A 20,967-nucleotide genomic window follows, 5' to 3' on the forward strand; every position below is an offset into this window, starting at 1 on the left:
AAAAAAAAGTCATCCTCTAATATTCAAAAGGGAATCAAATTCTGAAAATTACCACCCACAACCAAATCAAATCGGTGTATGCTTCATGAATGTGATGTTCAAGTCATCTGGTATGCAAGGCGAATTCTGTGTGTGATTCTTAAAATCAGCTGTGACAGCCTTCAAATCCTTGATACACTCACTAGAAACAACTTGAGGTCACTGTAATTCTCTCCAAATTATTTAACACAGCATTCCCCTGAACAGGGCAGGAATTTTGCTTTTCTTTTTTTCTTTCTTTTTTTTTTTTAATTTTGAATCCAGGTGTTTCTAGTTTCCCAGGATTGGAAAGATAGTACTTTCATTAGCACAGTAGAATTTGCAGGTAACTAAAGTAAAACACTAAAAGGACAAATTTAAAATTGTTTTTACTTTAAGAGTAGCAAGGGGATACAAGTTTTTTGGTAGGTAGATTAGTAATTAAATGAATGCAACGTTATAAAAAGATATTTTTGATTTTCATTCTTTTCACATAATACAGGAAGTATTGATCTTAATATCCCTTAAAAAGGAATTCTCAGTTAAAATCTTGAACTCTGAATATTGTTGTTTTCTTCAGAGCATGCTTAACACATCTTTTAATATACAAACCTCTCCCATTTCTTGTCTTAACTGTTGGAATTCTTGCTTTTCCATTTCCAACTTTTGCCTACGCTCCTCTTCTGTGCGTCTCTTTTCTTCTTCCATCTTTTGTCTCAGCATCTCCTCAAAATTGATTTCCAGTTTACCAGGGATGAGAGATTCTTGAGAAAATGTTTTAAACATTTCTGGTGATCCATCATCATCAATCACCTGCTGGAAATTCAGATAGTTAATGGTGAAGGTACTTGGGAGGAATTATGCAAGTGTTCTGCCTCAAAGCAGTAAGATGCAGTAGGGCAGCACAGGTAGTGCTCTCATGTTTTGAGCAGGAATGTGTTTGGGAGTTTTGTTCTTTCTTATTACAACACTAAACTTTTTATAATGGAGGTGAAGGTGTTTGTACAAATGCACTCTTCTACAAGATAATGGGAGAGTATGTCCTCTAAAAGCAGCTTTAGGACTGAAAGCTGTAAATTCCTGTTCATTCCACCGGCTGTCCTTAAATGAAGTATTTGTCTAAATGGCATTGCCCTTAACACTAAAATATCTGTAGTCTTTCTTCTAGGCAAACTGTGTTATATTTCTTTGATACCAGTATTGCTAATATGTATAATTGAGAAGAATTTTCTATGAGAAACTTATGCACAAATGGAAGATACTAAATCATGTTGCCAGTTCATTGTAGTGAGGATTTCCTTCTTTCCCTGTCCTTTTCTCAGGCTGCGCAGCCTGGCTGGGCGTTAATTGGTCATTCTGTCTGAGAACATGGCTTCTTTTTCTGACCAATTTATAAAAGGATAGTATGGCCCCAGAAAAGCACTTCTTAATTACTTCCAAAAGCAGGAAATCTAGAAACAAGTATTTGATCCAAGTGCACTTGTTAAAGCAGTTCATGGAAGGGGTGATAGCATGGCCATCTGAGTTGCATAGGAAAACAAATTCTAGGTAAAAACCTATGTGAGTCTACTTGTGTGTGTAACTATGTAAACCTGTCACATTGATAGAGACTTTCTCAACAAGAGCAGTCTGTAAGGTGTGAGATGAGGTCAAATACTGATCTAGAACTGCACAAAAATAACAGCTTTTGGCATGATTGAATCAGTGCATGTTTGAAAAGTCTTGTGGCAAACATTGTGGAGCCCAGTCTGCCTGAAATTCTGGACATTCCTAACAGGAGCCATCATCCAAATTTTAGAAGGGATTAATGGATCAAAGCTTTCACTTGAAAAAGCCTTTTAACTTTATTAAATATATATATATATGTATGTATATATATATATGCACATTAAAATTCTTTAGTGTTTTCCTTTATTGCTGCTTCTCTTTTTCCTTTATTGCTGCTTACTGCTGTTGTAATTTGCACTTTTTACTGCTGCTTGTGCCATCTTTGTTCATACTGCTGTTCTGACCTATTTTGCCTGTTTCTGTTTTTATTTGATCCTCCAATAATTGTTTTGTGGTTTTTTGTTGTTCTTTTTGGCTCAATCAAATACTCTTAGTCACTATAGATTTCCTTCAAATTTTCCCTGTGAGTAAGCTTTCAGTTGGACTTCAGCCCCACCATTCCTTCCATTCTTCATTCGTTTTGCATAATACAAGCATAGTTGTAGAAATTGTGTCATGGAGAAGTGGAGTCAAAAAAATGAAGCTGTAAACCATTTCCTTCAGTGAAAACAATGCAGAGCTGCATGTTTTTTAGGAGCTAACTTACAGCTAAGTCAATAAAGAGCTGTGCAAGTCTCTTTCTGATGATGTATGAATTCGTATGCTCATGAAGCGAGAAGCATTAATTCAAAATGTATTAACATATTTGTGTATAAACTTAAAAAATAAAAAAAAAAAAGTACATATGAACAAACAACTGCATCTGTTTGTATTTTTGAGCCAGTAATGAAAGGAAAGAATAGTAAGCCAACTTATTCCTGATTTAAGAGACAAAAAGAGAAAGGATAATATCAGCTGAATTGTGTGATACACAAAACCCTTGCGGTTAGCTTGGTAAATATTATGTGTGAGACTGTGGCTTGGTCTGGTTTGATTTCTACAAACTGGGAACAGATAGTTGTGGGAAACAGTCCTCTAACAGCAGTGGTGTGCAGCTCTGCCAGCCAATTTTCAGTGGGCAAACAGTGATTGATACAAAATAGAACAGCTTTTTGTTCATACTAAGACAGGTTCTTCACATACTTAGTAATGGAAAGTGACTGACAGCAGAGAGAAATGAATGCTTGAGTCTGAAAGGGATCAAGTTGATAGTGGGAGGCATGGAAGTATAAATGTAGCAGAAGAAAATGTGAAACTGGGAGGTCCTTGCAAAAGGAGGTGGAGGTAGCATTTGTGGTTTTCAGCAACAGTGTTACTACTTCGAACTAAAAGCATGAAGAGGTTCTAAAACAACAATTTAAACACTTAAAAATGAACATGAGGTTTTAGTAATTCTGAGTGAGATGACTAACGTGTTCTTAAAATGCTAAAAAGCACATCAGTACATTGCTGCTATATTGTGTAGGTGTGGATAATGCTTGTATTTTCTATTCCAAGTAAAGGAATACTGTTCTCTTTCAGGATGCTAATGAACAGAAAATTTTTCAAGCGCGTATATGCTGAAAACATCTTCAGCTAATTTTTGAGACTAGTGAACATCTTTACAGTCTGCTGTTACAGTTGCAGGCTGTGCTGCATCAAATGGATTAAGCCTTGATTAATCAATGAGATTTTTCTTGCCGGAATGCTTAAGCTTTTGTTACACAGAGGCAGAAAAAAATATTCTGAAGAAAGCAGTAAAAAACAGAAGGCAGTGTGCTGTTTCTGTCTTTGCTTTACTTTCTTTGAATTATCTGCTCACTTTTCATAAAGATTATAATAGCAGAAGTCCAGTAACCCTCCTTTTCCAGGGGCTTAAGATTCTTTGCTCCCACTTCAGAGGTGTGGACAGACCATAGACATTATTTTCAATATTTGCTTTCCAGAACAAAATCAGGTATAAATTTACACTGTAATTTTGTGGGTAGTCTTTCAGAGTAGAGGTCTTGTCTTCAGCTCAATTTTCAGCCAGAGGGAGGGAGCTCTGCTAACAGTACTAAAAGCCATACAAAGTGTTAATTTGCTTCACAAGCATCACCTTGAATTATGAAGAAAAAAAAATGAATTAAGCAGGCAGATAGTCTTTCAGTAGAGCCACATCAGGGAATGAAGGAAGAGATTGCCAGATATGTGCATTACTCCACAGCTTTTTGTGGTATGTCTTGCCCTTTGTTTTGAAGAATACAATACTTGCATTTTAGTTGGTATTAGACTAATTTAACACTGTATTTCCTAACATCCAAAAAGTAGTTGGCTTATATCCAAAAGCCTGCTGAAACTTGAACTTCTTGGAATAAGCGGTGAAAGACTCTATGCTATTTTGTGTACGAACTACTGCTCCCACTCTCTGTTAGGCATCTGTCTCTCCTTCCAAATAATGTCACTGTGTCGGTCTTTGCTTCCTGAAAATTTATCTTTGATATAATCTTAATTCAAATTTTATCATCACATATCACAGGGATCAGTTCCAGATCGATGTTCTGTATAAGGAATTGTAACAGTAACTTCCACAAGTTGCCTTTTCTGTTTCTCTGAACAAGTAATGAAATACAATAAAAACATCAATTAGCTGACTTCAGCTTCTTCATTTTTTCCTTCCTCAAGGGCCGCAGATGACCTCAGAATATGCACTTGCAGTGAGCATTCTTCTAGTATGGCATTAATTACACTTAAGTGAGTAAGAAGTGTAGGGAGATTAACTTGGAAAACTGCAGCTAAAGAGACAGGAATTTCTTCCTTGCACCCAGCCAAAAACAAAAACTTCCTTCTAAAGATACTTTGCTTTGGGTGTTTGTTGCACCTAGCATAGTACTAGCAGTTGGAAACAGTATCTGGTTCTCATTTGAGATCTTTTCTAGGTTTGTTGGGAGGAAGGATAATTTCTTGATAATTTTTTATGGAGAACTTTGATTAGTTTACCTTCTAATAAGTTGTAGGGTAAACTAATAAATGAAGTTAAAGCATATACTTGACTGTATTTAAAACTTTTCCCTTTCATTGTGGAGACTGAGGGAAAATAATGAACTAAATATGAAACAAAGTATCATACCATGTTCTTCCGTGCTTCAGCAAATGCTCTTTTCTCTTCTTCTATGCGTCTTCTTGCATCTTGTTCTGCTCTCCTCTTTTCCTCTTCTCTCCTCAGTCTTTCCATCTCCTCAAAACTGAGCCTAAGTTTACCAGGACGGAATTCTCTACCAGAATTTTCAGATTCTTCGTGGTCACCTTCATTTATCTTTAGAGAAAATGGAGAGGGGAAAAAATATATATATATAGAGAGAGAGAGTTTATGTATATATAATATAGTTATTACCATTATATATATATAAAAATGTGTATATATATGTGTATATTAGTATGTATAGTATTATATAATATATATTTTATATATTATATATTTTATATATATAGTTTATATATAATGGTAATTTATTTATATATATATAAAATGTTGAGATAAGTTTTTGTTTTTGTTTTTAATGTATCCATTCTGAAAATACATACTCCATTAATTCCTTTCTGATTCTTTATAATCGTTTTTTTTAATCCTGGAGAAAAAATAGAGACTTTCAACGTGAGGCTATATCAGGCCCTGGGCAGACTGATGTAGCTGTGGTGTCCCTGGTCTTTGCAGGGGAGTTGAAGTAGATGGCCTTCAGAGGCCCCTTCCAACTCCAAGGATTCTATGATTCTATATTGATGATTTGGTTCCTATAAGAAACTTTTTAAACTTAATTTTAACCAGCAGAGAGAGAGAGAGGAAATATATTTCAGAATCCCATATTGAGCTTTTATATTTATGTAAATCACTTCAAGGTGTAATTTGAAGCAGGATGCCTTGTCAGGAAAAGGACAAACAATTAAGTTTTTATTTCATAGTTTCAGGGTTGGATTATTTCCTGTAAACAAGCAATCCCTATTCACTTTCTTCACATCATTTTCATTGACTTTTATACCACTGAGTTATCACCAATGCACTTAGCAGTTTGAAAGAAGCCTGCAGTTTTATAGCAAAACTAAAGTAACATCTTTAATTAATCCAGACTGACATTTTTGTTTCTCTTCTTTTTAGACATTTAATCATCACTGAAGAAAGGGAAGTGAGATATTTCATTATTTCTTATCTCCAGTAAACATTATCTGCTAAGAGAAACCCATTGTTTGCAAACTGCAGAGAAGAACAAAAGAATGAACCATCTTCAGAGCATATCATGGAGAGCCTCATTTGTTAATGGTGCAAATTGACTGGGAACTGTCAAGAGTATTAATACTCCAGCTATCTGCAAGCAAGCCTGGTATGTTGGGTAGACAGCTAAGGGAATTACAGAGGTCTTTTGTTTGGAACTCATAAGGGAAAAGTAAAAAAAAAAAAAAATTCTAAAGAATTGAACTGCTGAACTCTTCCTTTAAGGAAACTTTTTACTCAAAATTTTGACAACCACTGATACCAGATATAACTACATAATAGAAAAAGACCACGGGGTGACTTGTTTTACTTTTACTTTTGAAATTTTAAACTCAATTGTCACACTTTTATATTACTTGGTTAACAAATATAGGTATATGAAGGTGGGAGATGTGAAGAAAATTTCAATTACAATGGCTACAGTGACTTCACAAATTTCCCTCTCCTTCATTTTCTCTTCTCTTTCACTCATATCCCTACTCCAAAAGGAAAACAAAAATGAGCATTATTGACATAATGCCAAGGTTATTGTTATGGAATGGTTAGGTAATTTTTTTCAAGGGTAGAGGGAGGACAAGAGGCGGGGTGAGGGGAGTATTAACTTCAGTTTTGGCATCTGCCTGAGCCTAGAACCCTCCCAGTTTGGACCAATTGGGAATTTCAGAAGTTCAGCTTTCTGGAGATTCTGTGTTGTGCTGGTTTTTGTTTTGCTTTGTTTTTCCCTCGAGTAGCAATTTGTTTTTAAAATATAGTCAATATAATGATCTTGTTTGTTTGAGAATGGTAATTTATACTTACACTGTTCTTTTAAAGTTAAAATTAGCAAGTTCCTAGAAATAATATGTTTAAAGTTCTCATGAAATATGAAAAAATGAGACTCGTTAAACTTCTTTGTATGTGAATGAACAAAGTCACAATGTTTGAGATTGTATAGAGGAAGGATACTTACATAGAGAACTTCAAAATAAACTTTTGCAAATAGAGTATAGCAAAATAGCAAATTCAGTACTGAAGTATCTGGTGTATCTTATGCTAGTGCTAAGTGTGTGATTCCTTTAGAGTGACTGAAAAACATAGCGAGAAGAAGCTTAACTATAGCGAGGTCTGTTTATAGTTGAACTAAAATAAGTCTGGCTTATGATAATGGAAATAGTTTTGCAAATAATATAGAACAGGAGTTGTGAGTGACATTTTGGTGTTGAATCTCATAATTTGTAGTACACTGTTATTTATACCGCTACCTACAAGACAGCCAACCTATCTTTCCTTTTCTTCATAAAAACAAATTTAAACAAACATAATATATTGTATTTATAAAATAATTGTGAGAATAAGAAGTAGCAATTTCATATTACAGAATGTTTTCATAAAAATTGGTTACTGAAACAAATGAATTTTGTGATCAAAACAGAAAAGTAATTTTCTTTTGAGGATATACAGCTTAAGGCACTACAAAGTGCAGATATGACAATTGATAATATTGACAACAAATTTAAAACACAAAATTTCCTCGTTTTATTAACATAAGAGAGTTATGCCTATATGGTTAGTGAGTTATCATAGAAACATAGAATCTTAGAATCACAAGGTTGGAAAAGACCTGTAAGATCATCTGGTCCAACCATCTTCTCATTACCACTGCTACCACAAGCACTAAACCGTATCTCACAGCTCCTCGTCCAGACGCCTCCTGAACACTTCCAGGGACGGTGACTCCACCACCTCCCTGGGCAGCCATTCCAGTGCCTGACCACCCTCTGAGAGAAAAAGCTTTTCCTCATGTCTAACCTAAACCTCCTCTGATACAACTTGCGGCCATTTCCCTGGGTCTCGTCTGTTGCCTGGGGGAAGAGGCCAAACCCCTCTTCACCCCAACCTCCCTTCAGGAAGTTGTAGAGTGCAATGAGGTCTCCCCTGAGCCTCTTCTTCTCCAGACTAAACAATCCCAACTCCCTCAGCCACTCCTCATAAGACTTGTGCTCCACTTAGAACCAAGATGAGAAGCATCTATTTCAAAACTTAGTGGTGACAGAATTTTCAGCTTGAAATCAAGCTAAGCAGTAAGAATCAGGTTTAGGAGTGGATGTAAAGGCATATCCTCTATCAAAATTCTATAGCAACATGCACTAAACATGTACTTACCATTTGCTGTCTAGCTTCTTCAAAGGCACGTTTTTCCTCTTCTAAACGCTGTTTTGCTTCTACCTCTGCTTGCCGCCTTTGGTTTTCCTGTCTTTGTCTTTCAAGTTCTTCAAAAGTTACTTTCAGCTTACCAGGTGACAGAGATGCTTGTGTTTCATTGTCCTGATTTTCACCCTGTGTAAGAAAAATGAAATAGTTACCTTTTAAATAATGCATGTTTATTGCTTAGATATTTTTCGATGAGCAGTTTACCGTGAGAAATGAAAGGCACTTGGTTTCCTTAAGGAATTGGTTTTGTTCCTCATATTTAAGCTTCATTTCTTCATCTGGTCTGCCTTTTTGTTCTGCTCTTTCTTTTCCTGTGTTATCAAAGTTTATTTTCATCTTCCCAGTTGTTTTGTTGGGTTTTACAGGCACTACCGTAACCAGTAGCGAATCGTCCCCTTCCTGTCCAAAAAGATATTTATTATGTTTTCATAAAGCTTGACTTCTAGGTAACTTAATTCTTAAACTGTTGTTTTTTTTTACCTGTGTGCACCAAAAGTTCCAAAATAATTACCTGTACTGAGTATTAACAAGAATAAATCTATCTGCCTCTGACAGTCACTAATTTTCTTGTAATATCTGAAAGCATCAAGACTGAATTATACTTAAAACATAACTGCTGGCAAGGTATCATTTCTTTACGTATTTTCATTATCTATTTCTTATAAGTATTCATTATTTGGATAAGATAAGAACAGGTGGAATTTTGAATGTGTAGAAATTGTAGTGGCAGTCTACTTCTTACTATGTAAGAGAGATACAGTGGTTGGAATAAGGTAGTAGTTCTAAAAGTTTGTTCTTTGTCAAGCAGATTAATTTGCTTTTAAAGGATGTCTCTGGTTCAAAATTATTTTCATAAATTATTTGCCAAAATATACTTTGCCCAATTTTTTTTTTAAGTTAGATACCATAATAACAAGGACACTGTCAAATAACTTAGAAGTAATAAGTTTTGGTGGTGTGTTGTTTTCTTTAACTGTAATGGGAATGTGATTTTGTGTCGGTGGCAGATGATTAGACCTTCAAGCCTAGATTTTTGAAATTATATATTTGTTTGCAAGATTTAAAATAGAAACCCATATATTCAATGAGTTCATTTGAGGGAAAAGAAATTGAGACCACTGTTCAAACATCAGTATATTGTCAGAACCCACTTTTAATGACAAGCTTAAGGCAAAGAGCTTTATGATACTTTCCAAAGCCAGAGGATTTAGAGTATCACTGTCAGTATGCCTCAACTCATTGCGGTGGCTTTGAATATTTGTATTTGAGGTGTTCTGAACCCTTCAACATATTATTCATGCTTCAGACTCTAAAACTTAAATAAATTGAGTTTTAAGTGCAGATAAACACTTCTGCATGCTTTAAAAAATTCTTAGGTCCTTGCTTGATTTGCAGTGAAATACTTGTGCCCTTTTGGAACTCCTCCCAACCCATACTACAATAATAAAGCAAAGTGAATAAAAATGTAGGTGAACATTTCTTTAAAAAAAAGCTGATTACCTCTGCTGCTGATTCAGTTCCCGTATTGTTAAAGTCATCAATCTATTAAATAAGAATTTCATAGGATTACATTAATTTGGCTCTTTGCCTTAGATTTTCAAACAAAGAACTGGATTTTTTTTTTTCTTTTTTTCTGTCAGTGATATGTATGTAGCACTTAAATTCACAGAGATGGTCACGACTGAACCTTTGGTGGAATATTTTGGATAGGTTAGCAAGTCGAGGAACAGGAAAGGTGACATGGTACACAAAGCATGCTTCAGCATTCTTAACACTTCAGTGATGAACCGAGAAAAGTGCTTTAGGTGTTAATTCTTCATGTGAGCATTCCATAATTGTATTTAAAAACAAACAAACAAAAAACCACAAAAGCAAAAGTATTTCTGATCTTAGTGACATTGTCTTCCCCTCAACTGCCTGCAAAAAGTCTGTTGTATTTGGTGCCTTAATAGTGTTAGTTTTATACAGTAACATTCTTTCTAAAGTTCTCCATGATATATAATTCTGTCTTTCAAAGTAAATTAAATATTTGCTGGATAAAACTGTACTTTTAGCAGGAAATGTAACAATGTTGGAATATATATAATTATATATACATATAATTATATAATATATAATTTCTTATTGAAAACTGAGTTCTCCTGCAGTACTGTTTCTCTTTTCTTACAAAAAGCCAAACCACTTTTCATACAAAAAAAACCAACCTAAATTAAATATTCCTAACATTTTGTAAAATAAATAAATCTTATGGACCTAGTCTATCATCTCAATGTTTACTTGCACTGCAGTATTTGCAGCACTGAAGAAAACTTACAAATGGAATTTAATATGATGCCCCAGTGCAAAATTTTACAAATGACAAGATTTTCTCTATTGGCACAGTTAGAGTCTATTTACATGTCAATGCAGTAACAGCTCACAAAGTGATGAAGGAATAAAACATGACTTGAATTATCATGATTTTTAGTTTATTTGTACCTTCACGTATTTCCCCAATGAGGTCATTTTCCTACTTCTTCCTTGCCTCAATTTATCTATCACTGAACTGCACTCATTAATTGATAAGCAAAAATTGCCTAAAGTAAGGGTTCGTAAATAAAAGCAGTATTTTCAGATTAATTTAGTAAATACTATAAATGCTTACAAACCCCATCTTGTGCCTGGTTTCTATTCCTACCACATTTTATGTCTGCCTGCTTTTGTCTGTAACTCAAGCTTAAAAAAATGGTTACCCTGAAGATTGTTTAGAGAATATTTATCTTCACTTTCTTCCCAAGTTCCACCCAATTCAGTATCTCCCATGTAAACCACTACTATCAGAAATCTTAAAGCCAAATACTTTTGCTGAATACAAAACTTTTTCAGATTTATTTACAATTATACCTTATTTTGGTCAGATCACCATACCTCCTGTGCTTTTTTGGCTAATTCTCTTTGAATTTTCCTTTTCTCTATCATATCCTGCTCAATTCTGCGCTTTCTTTCTTCTTCTGTTCTTTTCCTTTCTTCTTCTTGTCTTTGCTTCTCCATTTCTGCAAACTTGCCTTTAACAGTTCCTGTGATATGAAACACACAATTCAGTAACGAGATCTGATACCTACCTAGTGGGTTATGTGGCCTTTAAACTTTGGCCTCTCTTACCTATTAGCTTTGGAACATAACCTTTGTCTGTCTTAGATGACTTTGTATCATCATCTTCATCAGATGCAAGCAGTTCTTTCATCTGGTTGACGAAATACAGAAAAATAAACAGTTTTCACACCTTAAATAAAATTCCAATAATACTGTCTTAAAATAATGTGAAAATACTTTCACGTGCAATACTGAATATTAAAATAACATAAAATATTTGCAAAGAAAAGTAACCTCCTGCTTTCTCCTGTTCCATTCTCTCTCTCTAACATATTGTTCTTTTCTTCTTTGCTTTTCATCTCTAGATCTCCTTTGATTTCTTTCTTCCCTTGCTTTCTGCATAGCTTCAAATTTATCCTTTACATCACCCTTGTGAAGCTTGGGCACATAGGACTTTTGGACGGGTTTAGATGAAGAAAGCAGAATCTTGATGAAGATATAGAAGAAATGAAGATAAGAAAAAGTTGAAACAGATGAACAGAAGCAGTCAGACTGGATTAGAAAGAATGTAAGAACATAAATATACATTTGGGATTATGAACTTTGTGCCACTAGCCATCATCTATTAAGTATTTGTTCAAAACTAAACAGTAATAAATACAGAAATATCCTAAACAAGTTTTGGCATTGTATTAAACTTAAAAACTGTGATGAGTGCCACATAACTAAGTATAAGAGCAATACAAATGCACTACTTTTTTTTATTTTATTTTATTTCTATGGGCTTAAACATTATATATAGATTCGTATTGTTGCATTGAAATCATAAGCACTCAAAGAGGTCCTACACCCCCAACACTGCATTTAAAATAAATGTAAATAGGCAGACATAGAACACGCCTGTGTTCTGCAACTCTTCCACATCTGTTTTAAATGGTTTTAAATACATGGTACTATTCGTTCATTTAAAACTTCCAATATATTATATACTTCTTTCTTTTCTTAAAATTCAGAGAAATTCATCCAGTGATTTTATGGTCTAAAGGGTCAAGATCCCGGCTTGCAGGAATCTGATACCGATAAAGGTAATGAACACATCTTTACCAATACTTAAGTAAGAGAAGTACCTACTTTGCAGTTTTATGTTTTCCATCTTTTTACTGCAGTGACTGCTAAAATGTTGTCAATACAGTTATGCAGAGAAAACTGGCTGAAAGAAAGTTTGTTTCATATTTTCCACCTAAACCAACAGCAGATACTGTAATGATGTTTTGCTTTTGTTCCTGCCACTCGTGGTATCATAGCACAAGAAGAAATATTTAAGTAGCCTGAATTTCCCCCAACATGAAGCTTCTTCATATTTTTTTAACTTAGTTTTGCATTCTTCATTCATTTTTAATACCAATAAGAACATTTCCCACATTTCATCAAATCAGGTGATCTTCCTTAAGCTACTCTCAAGTATCCTTCAATTGTCTTAAAGTAAAATCGACAGTAGCCAGACTTGCAGTATAATTGTATTTTACAATTGTTTTTAACTGCCCTGTTTACAAGCATCAGTTGTAAATTCCTATATTACTTTGATTACTTTAAAATTGGTACATACCTCAGTTTTCTGTGCAATGTCATTCATGGTCACAGTATTCCGCTCTGCACCTGGTATGTTTAAGATTGCTTTCAGTTTCTACCTGAAAGAAACAGTTCTAGTTATATTCCTTTCTTTTCCTTTTAAATGATGCTTTGACCATCTTCCTGCAAATAAGTTTGCATGGGCTGAAACTGATGTATCACAATTTCATTTGGTCCTTTGAGGTTCACGAAGAAATGAATAGGTTCTAAGTATGCAACAGTAATTAAAAGAACAAGCTTATGATTCACTATTCATGCTCATACCCCTCTACATAGTCCCAGATATTGGTTTTTAATTTCCATTTTAAAAAGAAAGTCCGAGCTCTCAGCCAAGCTCTGGCTGCCCTGGCTGGCTGTTACGAAACTGTTTTTCTCAATACTGTGCTAGCAGAAAGGAATGTGCTCTGCACCTCTGCTGCTCCGCTTCAGGCTGAGGTCTGAGCCAGCGAGCTCAGGTTGCAAGAAGTCTGCAGAATGCTCGGGCCAAACACAGCCTGCTGGTGATGCTGCCTTGCCTTTGCATGGCTTTGGTAGAGAAGCACTGCTTTCTTCCTACTGCTGTTCAGTGCGCAAGAGAATGAAGATAGGCTTCAGCTAGGTTTTGCATCTTGACTTACCTTGTGAGCTTACTTGTACAAATCTGTAAGAGAAAAATCACAGCCAAAACCTTTTTTTTTGTTTGTTTGCCCCATGCCATATGCATGCAGTCATGAGGGGATCAAATGTGGGATGTGATCATTCAGTTAGAAGAATTCCCCATGAAAACTATTACGTAGAGAGAAACATTTCAGGAGCAGCTAAAAATTATCTGGTATAGATAGCGTAAGTGCCTGTCACACAAGGATGTGACCAAAAATGGCAGCATTCCCTGTTCTAGAGGCCAAACCATCACTTTATGAATGAACTGAATGTGAGTGGGGTGTAATGAGAGCAGACAAGTTATATATTGTGGTTTTATTCAAACCTAAAAGAAGAGTCTTAGTCCGTGGATGGTAGTCATTTAGTAATCCTATTTATAGCTGTGATTCTAGGAAGTGAATCTTGACAAAACTGTGCTTTGATTCTGTCAGTTCTCAGACTCTCTAATTACTCCTTGGAAACAAACAAACAAACAAACAAAGGTGTTCCGTCTGAGCTGATGTAAGCATTTTTCACTTAGTGTTCTTCCAGCAGAAGTTATAAAGCAGAAGTTATAAAACAGAAGTCTTTCAGTAGGTACTAAACTGACTTTGAAGCTTTGTAGTTAAGACTTAAAGATTTCTGGCAAAACCATAAGCAAGCAATTCCTAGAAGACACTTGGTTTCCTGACTCAAGATGATCATCATGGCTGATGTCTGTGAAAATCAAATTTATTTGAATAGAACCATAATGATTATTATCACAAGAAACATGCTAATGGCTCAATTACACCTTCAGTACTTTTTGGCAGTGTGGAACAGAATCTGCTTTGCTTTAATGTATGACAGCTTATTCCTGACTCCCTTTCTCCTGCTATGTCAAGGAAAGCCCCAACTTTGCAATGAGGTCAGTATGAATTCCAAACTCTCCTATGCACAGTACATTGAGGAACTGACATCCCCCACCAGCCAGTGTTAGGTACATACAAGACTTAAAAATATTATGATTATATGAAATAATAATTACAAAAAGACTTTGTCACATGAGTATGATCTGAATTTAGATACATTGATGTAGAAATGACACTTCCTTGAAAAATTAAAAAGAGTGCATTTTATGATCTTTTTATAATCTTTGTCTGTAGTATCTCTGTACGTAGCTGGGGGGGGGGAAGAGGGAAAAAAAGAAAAAAGAGAGAAAAAGCTCAAAATGAGCCAGGCAAGCTGTTCATTTTTCCAAAAGAAGATGGAGAAATATGCAAAACAGAAAATACATTGCAATCCTAATGATGTAAGGAATGAAGGCACTCTGATTCTTTTTTTGTTACATTTTTCCCCTCAAAATAAGATGGGAATGATAGGGTACATTATGTTTAATTAAATAGGCTTTAAATTCTCTCATTCTTAATTACGAACAGATTACAGATGTGGGAATTTTTATATGGCATTAAAAATAACAAGCGTTAGGAATTGTCTTTATGTAGGCTCTTCAAAATACACAAAAGGCATCCACAGTTGCTGGTGCTGCTTTAGCTATTGAATGAGATTCTTAGATATCTCGAGACATCTAAGCCAGAGCAGTCACAATATATGAAATAGGAATGTTTGGCTACCACACCCTGCCCTGACTGACAAATCCTGAATTCTGGAAATTCAGCTTCAACATCTGGCTTCTCATTTTCAAACGAGTATGTAAAGTCATTGCCCAAATCAGACTGACAGATATCTTTTTGTAAAGATCTTCTTTGTAGAGTGATATGTATAGAATGCATTTCTGTTTGTCACTTGTGAACACAGAAGTACTAAATGTAAGTTCCTACTGAGTTTCAGATAAGCAATAGCATATTACAATTCTGTTGTGTCTAGAAAGACAGATAACTGTAAAAGCATTCTTGGTCTAAAGGTCCCTATGTGCCATGGATGCCCAACCTTTTGGCTTGCCTGGGCTGCACTGAGTGAAGAGGGAATTGTCGTGGGCCAGATATATGTTGGTTGTTCCAAAGGTAATGCCTCCTATTTATCTCCATGAAAAAGACAACCAATACAAAGAACACTGTCACAGTCTGAGAGAACAAATTCTCAGCTACAGAACGCTATTTTTTCAATACAGTCACCACCATTAGCTGTGCAATTTTACCCTGCATGCTGTGGTCATAAAAATCTGCACCATTGGAGTTGATCTTTTACAACCACTGCTGAAACACACCATCCACCACTTCACTGTGCCAGCATCCACTGTTTGGTCTCCATCAACATTCAGCTAGTGTCAATGAGTGCCATTTTTTCCATATGGAGGAATACAGTTACACACATTGACCTGGAAATGTGCATGAAGCCAGATGCCATTTGGTCAGACTGCCCCTCTGCTGCCATATATCACACAGCAACATGTTACAAAATACTGATGGGAAGCTTCAGCCTCTACTGCCATCCCTCCAATGTCTGCCTCTGATGTCATGGGACAATGTAATAAAATAGGAGGCATTACTTTCCGAGCAGCCCTCATAGAATATATATTTAATATATATAAAGTAACAAAACTGAATTGTTTAATGCTTTTTATAAAAACATATAAAAAAGAGAGCTACAAAACCATAAAACTAGTGAGATATGTGACCTTGTTTTTGTGAAATTAACGTGTCAGTCTGGTTTGATGGCAGTGGCTGCAATTCTTAGTGAGCTCTCAAGGTGTTCATCAGAGATGATGGATGAAATCTTACTCTTGCTGAGTTTCATCCTTCAGTTTCTCACAAATGTATGTACAGCCTAAAAGCAATGGCATGAGGAAGGCGTGCCTGTGAAATGAGGGCTATCTCCCTCTGGTAAGAGAAGGCTTATAAAAGTCTGGTAAAGAGACATGATCAAATTTTTTATTGCAACTCCACACATTACTTGTGAATTTTCAAATGGAATATATTTATGTTGACTGAAAATGGACTCACAAATAAAAAAAAATTGATATATATATATATATATATTTTGCAATCTTGAAACCTCTTCTCAAATTCCTGTATCAAAATGGAAAGCATGGCTGCATATTTTTTGATGTTCACAGGACTGTGTTCAGCCAGTGTATCAAAATCCATAAACATATTTGCCATAATGTGAGCTGGCACCACACTGCACCCCGTGCCCTGACTCCAGCCGAGGACAGCAGGTTGGATGTGCATGCTATATGCTTTAATGTACGTCTCTGTATTGTGCTTTCGAGTTTGGGTGTTTTAAGAGTTTATCTTACTTCACGTATGTAAGTGATATCCCATAATAATCAGTATGACTTAAAACTAAGACCCTTTGACTTCCTCATTTTTCCATGCAGTCTGAGAGAAGGCTCAATACAAGGCTGGAGCAGAAAAGTAAGTCCCAAAGTTAATCTCTCATGAGGAATGACTCCATTTCACTTAAAGCACTCAAAGCGATGTCCAAATGCTCATTGAACTCCATCAGGCTTGGGGCCATGCCCCCCTGGTGCAGACCCTTTCCCTAACCCCCAGCTGCTCCTCCCCGACACAGCTCCATGCCATTCCCTTGGGCCCTGTTTCTGTCACAGAGAACAGAGCTCAGAACTGCGCTCTGCTCAGCTGTGGGGAGCTGCATGCCCTGAGGCCTCTCCTCAGCTCTGCACTGAACAAACCACAGGACCTCAGTTGCTCCCCATATATCTTGCCCTGCAGGCTCTTCACTATCTTCACAAAGCTCCTTTGGATGCTCTCTAATTGTTTCACATCCTTATGTTGTGATGACCAAACAAGCATACGGTGCTTGAGGTGAGGAGAAGAGTGGGACAATCCCTTCCTTCACCTGCTGTCAGTGCTGGGCCTGGTGCACCACATCCTTGTAAATTCCTGCTCTTTGAACTTCCAAAAATGTGCTAGTTTAACTTGTTGTGGGCCTTCAAGATGGTAGATACATCTCTGCCATTTGGAATACTGCCACATCTCCTCTTACTTTAGGTCACTTTCCAATCCTTTGGCATCACCTAACTGTTAATGTGCTTGAAGGTTAGCCAGCTGGCTCCAACACATTTTGCAGCTGTAAGTCATCCTACCTCCACCTTTGATGCTAATAGATATGGATGTAAAGCAGTAGGTCCTCACTACACATGATACAGCCCATGTTTGCCCCCTCATCCCTCTTCATGCCAGTAATACCTCAAACATGAACAGCAGCAGGACCTTGCTTCAGGGACCCCTTGAGTGGTTTCCTTCAAGGTCAGGAAGCCCTAAAGTCTACAAATTGTAGAAGAATAATTCCCTCATCATCTACTGATAGCTTTGCAGAAAGCACGTGTTAATTTTCCAACCCAAGAAACTTTGACATGCTATTTTCTAACAATAGCAACTTTTAAGTAAGGTACTATTTAATACAAGCAATGCTTATTCTTCAGGGCAGCAAGGGTCTACATGTGTGTGTACTTACTTCCAAAGATATTTCTCCTTCTATTATGAAGTTGTCCAAAAACTTAAGATTCACTCTAGTCTTTTATTTCCTGAGATCATCATATCAGAGGAAAAGTCATAGGAGCTCTTCAACAAAGATTTCCACCCTGAAAATCCCAAGATTATAATATTGAACATAACTGACCAAAAAGTGAAGGCATTTCTTTTCCCATCCAATCTCATCACCTTAGTACTCACATCACACTGTTCACATCTTTTTTTTTTCACATTTTACCTCTCTAAGCTTAAGATATATCTCAGGAAATGTTAAGTCTGGCATTTTCATGTTTGTACTGAAAGTGCTAGATTGCAGTTCCATCTTTAGGAGAGGTATATCTCAGGATTTTTCTGGAAGGAAAATTTAAACTCCAACATTAGACCAATGGTCTTACATTTGGAATTGTGTGGAAGAGAAAGCACCATTATGAGCATGGCTTGACTGGGTGTAATGCAAAGCCATCTCTCGAAATTTTCAAGTCAAAATGTAGTGCAAAACCAATAACATGCAGAAAACCGGGCAACAGATCAGAAATACTCTGGGTACTTCACGAAGAAAACAAATGTGTCTGTTTTCAAGCATGTTATTTGCATACTCTTAATGGTTATGCCGTCAGCTCTCGTGATATGTCTCAATTTGTTATTATTGTTGCACGTCAGCTTTTCACACAGACCTCCTAAAACCTTACTCTAGGCAAAACATTCTAAAACTGAACAAATTAAAACCATTAAGAGGACACAAGAGGTTTGATAGCTCCTAAGTCGTGAAATCTACCTACTTAAATATAACTTATTTTTATTTCAGTGGAGTAATTAACATCCTCACACGAGAGATGCAGAGAAATACAAATGTTTTCCTACTCTTTACAAATAGGAGTACGAAGCCAGAACTTAAAATAACCGTCGAGTTGCTCTGTGATTTCTCCTTTCAGGAGGCCCCCCTGCCGTCTTCCTGGCTACTGTGAGTTATAAATAAGCCCTCTGCAGCATGGTCTAAGTTACGGTTACCATCTGTCTCTTTTTGTGATCCACTTGCAGGGAAGACTCCATTATATAAGAAAACCATATTGTGAGACTTGGAAACTTAGCACTTGCAGCCAAAGCACTTAGGAGAGGAAAACACAGTCCGTAATGCTAAAGTATTTAAAGAAGGATTAAATAGAACTGGAAAGAGGAGGGGAAGGTGAGCAAGGCTCACCATTTCTGTCCTTACTGCAACTTCTCTGGTATGACACTACCAGTTGTTGTACTAAATTACAGATACTAAAGTAGATTCTAAAATTATCAGGCACGGGGGAAGGTAGTGAGCTGGTATAAACTGTCAGCTCCTCTGCAGCCAATGAGCAATGACAATTAACACCAGCTGCCCAGCCAGTACTTTTTGTAGAATACAAAACTACTTCCACTCAGTTGTATTTAATTCATGAAGTCTTTATGATTAAAGACTTATTAATAAGGACCTACCAAAAACTGACTCAGGTCGCTCAACTTCATCTACAATCTTTTCCTCCCTCTTTCAAATTATTGCACTTTGAGTCTTCTGTTACAGCAGAATGGCCTTTGCAGATGTTATGCTGTTTATTAAAACGTACTTAGTAGAAGCTATTTTGAATATGTTTATACAGCTCTAAATACTCTTAATGTGACAATGCCACACAGCCCAGCTGCTGTGTTAGAAAAATAAAATCACCCTTCTCTGTGGAAGAGGTCTGCCCCTTAATTCCTTGGTCCCTTCAGGTGCTATTATGGGTAGGCATACTCCAGAAAAACTGGGGTCCAGGAAAGCGCTCCTGAGATATTCAGGCCCACAATTCCATGTTCCAAGACATCTGCTGACCCTGATTACGAGGTGCAGTAAATTGTAAAGTCAGATCCCCGAGAGAAAAATGCATGTTTTGCCCCATGCCACAGTTCCTCCAGCCCCTGCTGTGTCCCAGGAGCTGAAGAGAAAGATTTCAGCTCAACTCCTGCTGTTGGCACTGACAGACTTGGAAAGCGGGCACAGAAATGTGGGACAAAACACTGCACATGAGGTATGGCTGCAGTTTGCCTCTTCCCATCTCAGATGCCAGCACAGATAGCCTATGTGCTGCTTCTCTGACACACGGATCCTTCATGGCATGGAGTGAGCTCCAGTGACCATCTCCACTCTACTGAGCGCTGGGCCAATGTCTGAGGGCAATGCCTTTGCCAAGGACACAGCCACCCCAGGGCACAGCAGGGCTCACCCCGAGTGCTCCCTGAGTTCACCTCAGCTTTCCCCATCTCCTTTCCAGCGCGGCTGCAGCACCATTCCTTGCTAAGAGAGCTACAAGGCACGATGTCCACGTGTTGTAAGTTATGGATTATCTGACAGAGGAAAACACCCATGTATGGCATTTCCAGACACGGCCAGAGAAAGCATTTCTTGGGGATGTGTCCTGAACTGCCTGCCCAGTTCTTGTATTTTGCTGAAGTTTTTCTGCACATACCAGATGTGTTCCTGTCTTGGTGTGTATTCCTTAGTCCAACTAGCCCTCCTATAGGACTAATTATCATTTCATAATTTCGTGTCACAAGACACTTTTTTAAGAGACCTGAGGGCAACAGCACTGCTCTGTAACACACAGCCACACACTGGCTGGCTCCAGAACGGTGCTGCGTTCCCCTCAGCGTTTTCTTCGCGAATGTTCGTTGTATCGACAGAAGCTCTTATATACCCAGGCCAAAACCGGTAACAAATCGTTGGTAAGCTGTCAGCGGTCCGCGCTATCTCCCCCGAGCCACCGCTGCCTTACAGCGGCAGAAGCACAGCAGCCGCTAACAAACAGCTCGGCGCTCACGAACAGCTCGGCGCTGGCAGCTCCCGGTGCGCTCGCGCGGAGCCACGCGTCTCACAGCCGCGCGGGATTTCTGACTGCACCACTCCGCGAAAAGCAGCGCCGGAGCGCGACCCGAAGCGCGACCCCGTGCCGCCTCGGAGCTCCTTCCGCGGGGCACTCTGGCCCTTCCACAGCCCTCCGCCACCCCCAGAGGCGTCCCGGGGCCCCGGGTGCCCGGTGCCGCTCTGCCCGCGCTGCGGAACCCACCGACCCTCCGTCGCCCCTCTCAGAGGGGATCCCCGGACCGACGGGAGCCCCTCCGCTCCTTACC

The 20,967-nt window shown here is 37.6% G+C and overlaps 1 protein-coding gene across 11 annotated transcripts; it reads right to left on the bottom strand.

The window, feature by feature from the left end:
- Nucleotides 1–579: 579 nt before the first annotated feature.
- NEXN (nexilin F-actin binding protein) lies at nt 580–17,945 on the bottom strand. Of its 11 annotated transcripts, none has more exons than XM_010716240.2 (10): nt 17,819–17,945; nt 12,759–12,840; nt 11,447–11,638; nt 11,222–11,303; nt 10,988–11,136; nt 9,581–9,622; nt 8,285–8,479; nt 8,033–8,194; nt 4,754–4,939; nt 580–831 (listed from the first exon to the last, which is right to left on the bottom strand). In XM_010716240.2, the coding sequence occupies exons 2-10, from the start codon at nt 12,783–12,785 to the stop codon at nt 595–597; spliced, it is 1,272 nt and encodes a 423-aa protein (XP_010714542.1). In that variant the 5' UTR covers nt 12,786–12,840; nt 17,819–17,945; the 3' UTR covers nt 580–594. The 11 variants fall into 11 exon arrangements, with proteins under 11 accessions (XP_010714542.1, XP_010714541.1, XP_010714540.1 ...); XM_010716239.2 differs by having other exon boundaries at nt 580–834; XM_010716238.2 differs by having other exon boundaries at nt 8,033–8,206.
- Between the last annotated feature and the right edge of the window lie 3,022 nt (nt 17,946–20,967).

This window comes from Meleagris gallopavo, chromosome 10 (genome assembly GCF_000146605.3).
Source record: "Meleagris gallopavo isolate NT-WF06-2002-E0010 breed Aviagen turkey brand Nicholas breeding stock chromosome 10, Turkey_5.1, whole genome shotgun sequence".
NCBI classification, from domain to species: domain Eukaryota; kingdom Metazoa; phylum Chordata; class Aves; order Galliformes; family Phasianidae; genus Meleagris; species Meleagris gallopavo.

Bases quoted from the DNA above. Each gene is read 5' to 3' on its own strand.
- NEXN (XM_010716237.2), bottom strand. From the start codon at position 12,785: ATGAATGACATTGCACAGAAAACTGAG. The intron at 8,480-9,580 runs GTAATCAGCTTT...CTTTTTGGACAG, and splicing joins GAACTGAATCAGCAGCAGAG to GAAGGGGACGATTCGCTACT. The intron at 4,940-8,032 runs GTAAGTACATGT...TTTTCTCTAAAG, and splicing joins AAGAAGCTAGACAGCAAATG to ATAAATGAAGGTGACCACGA.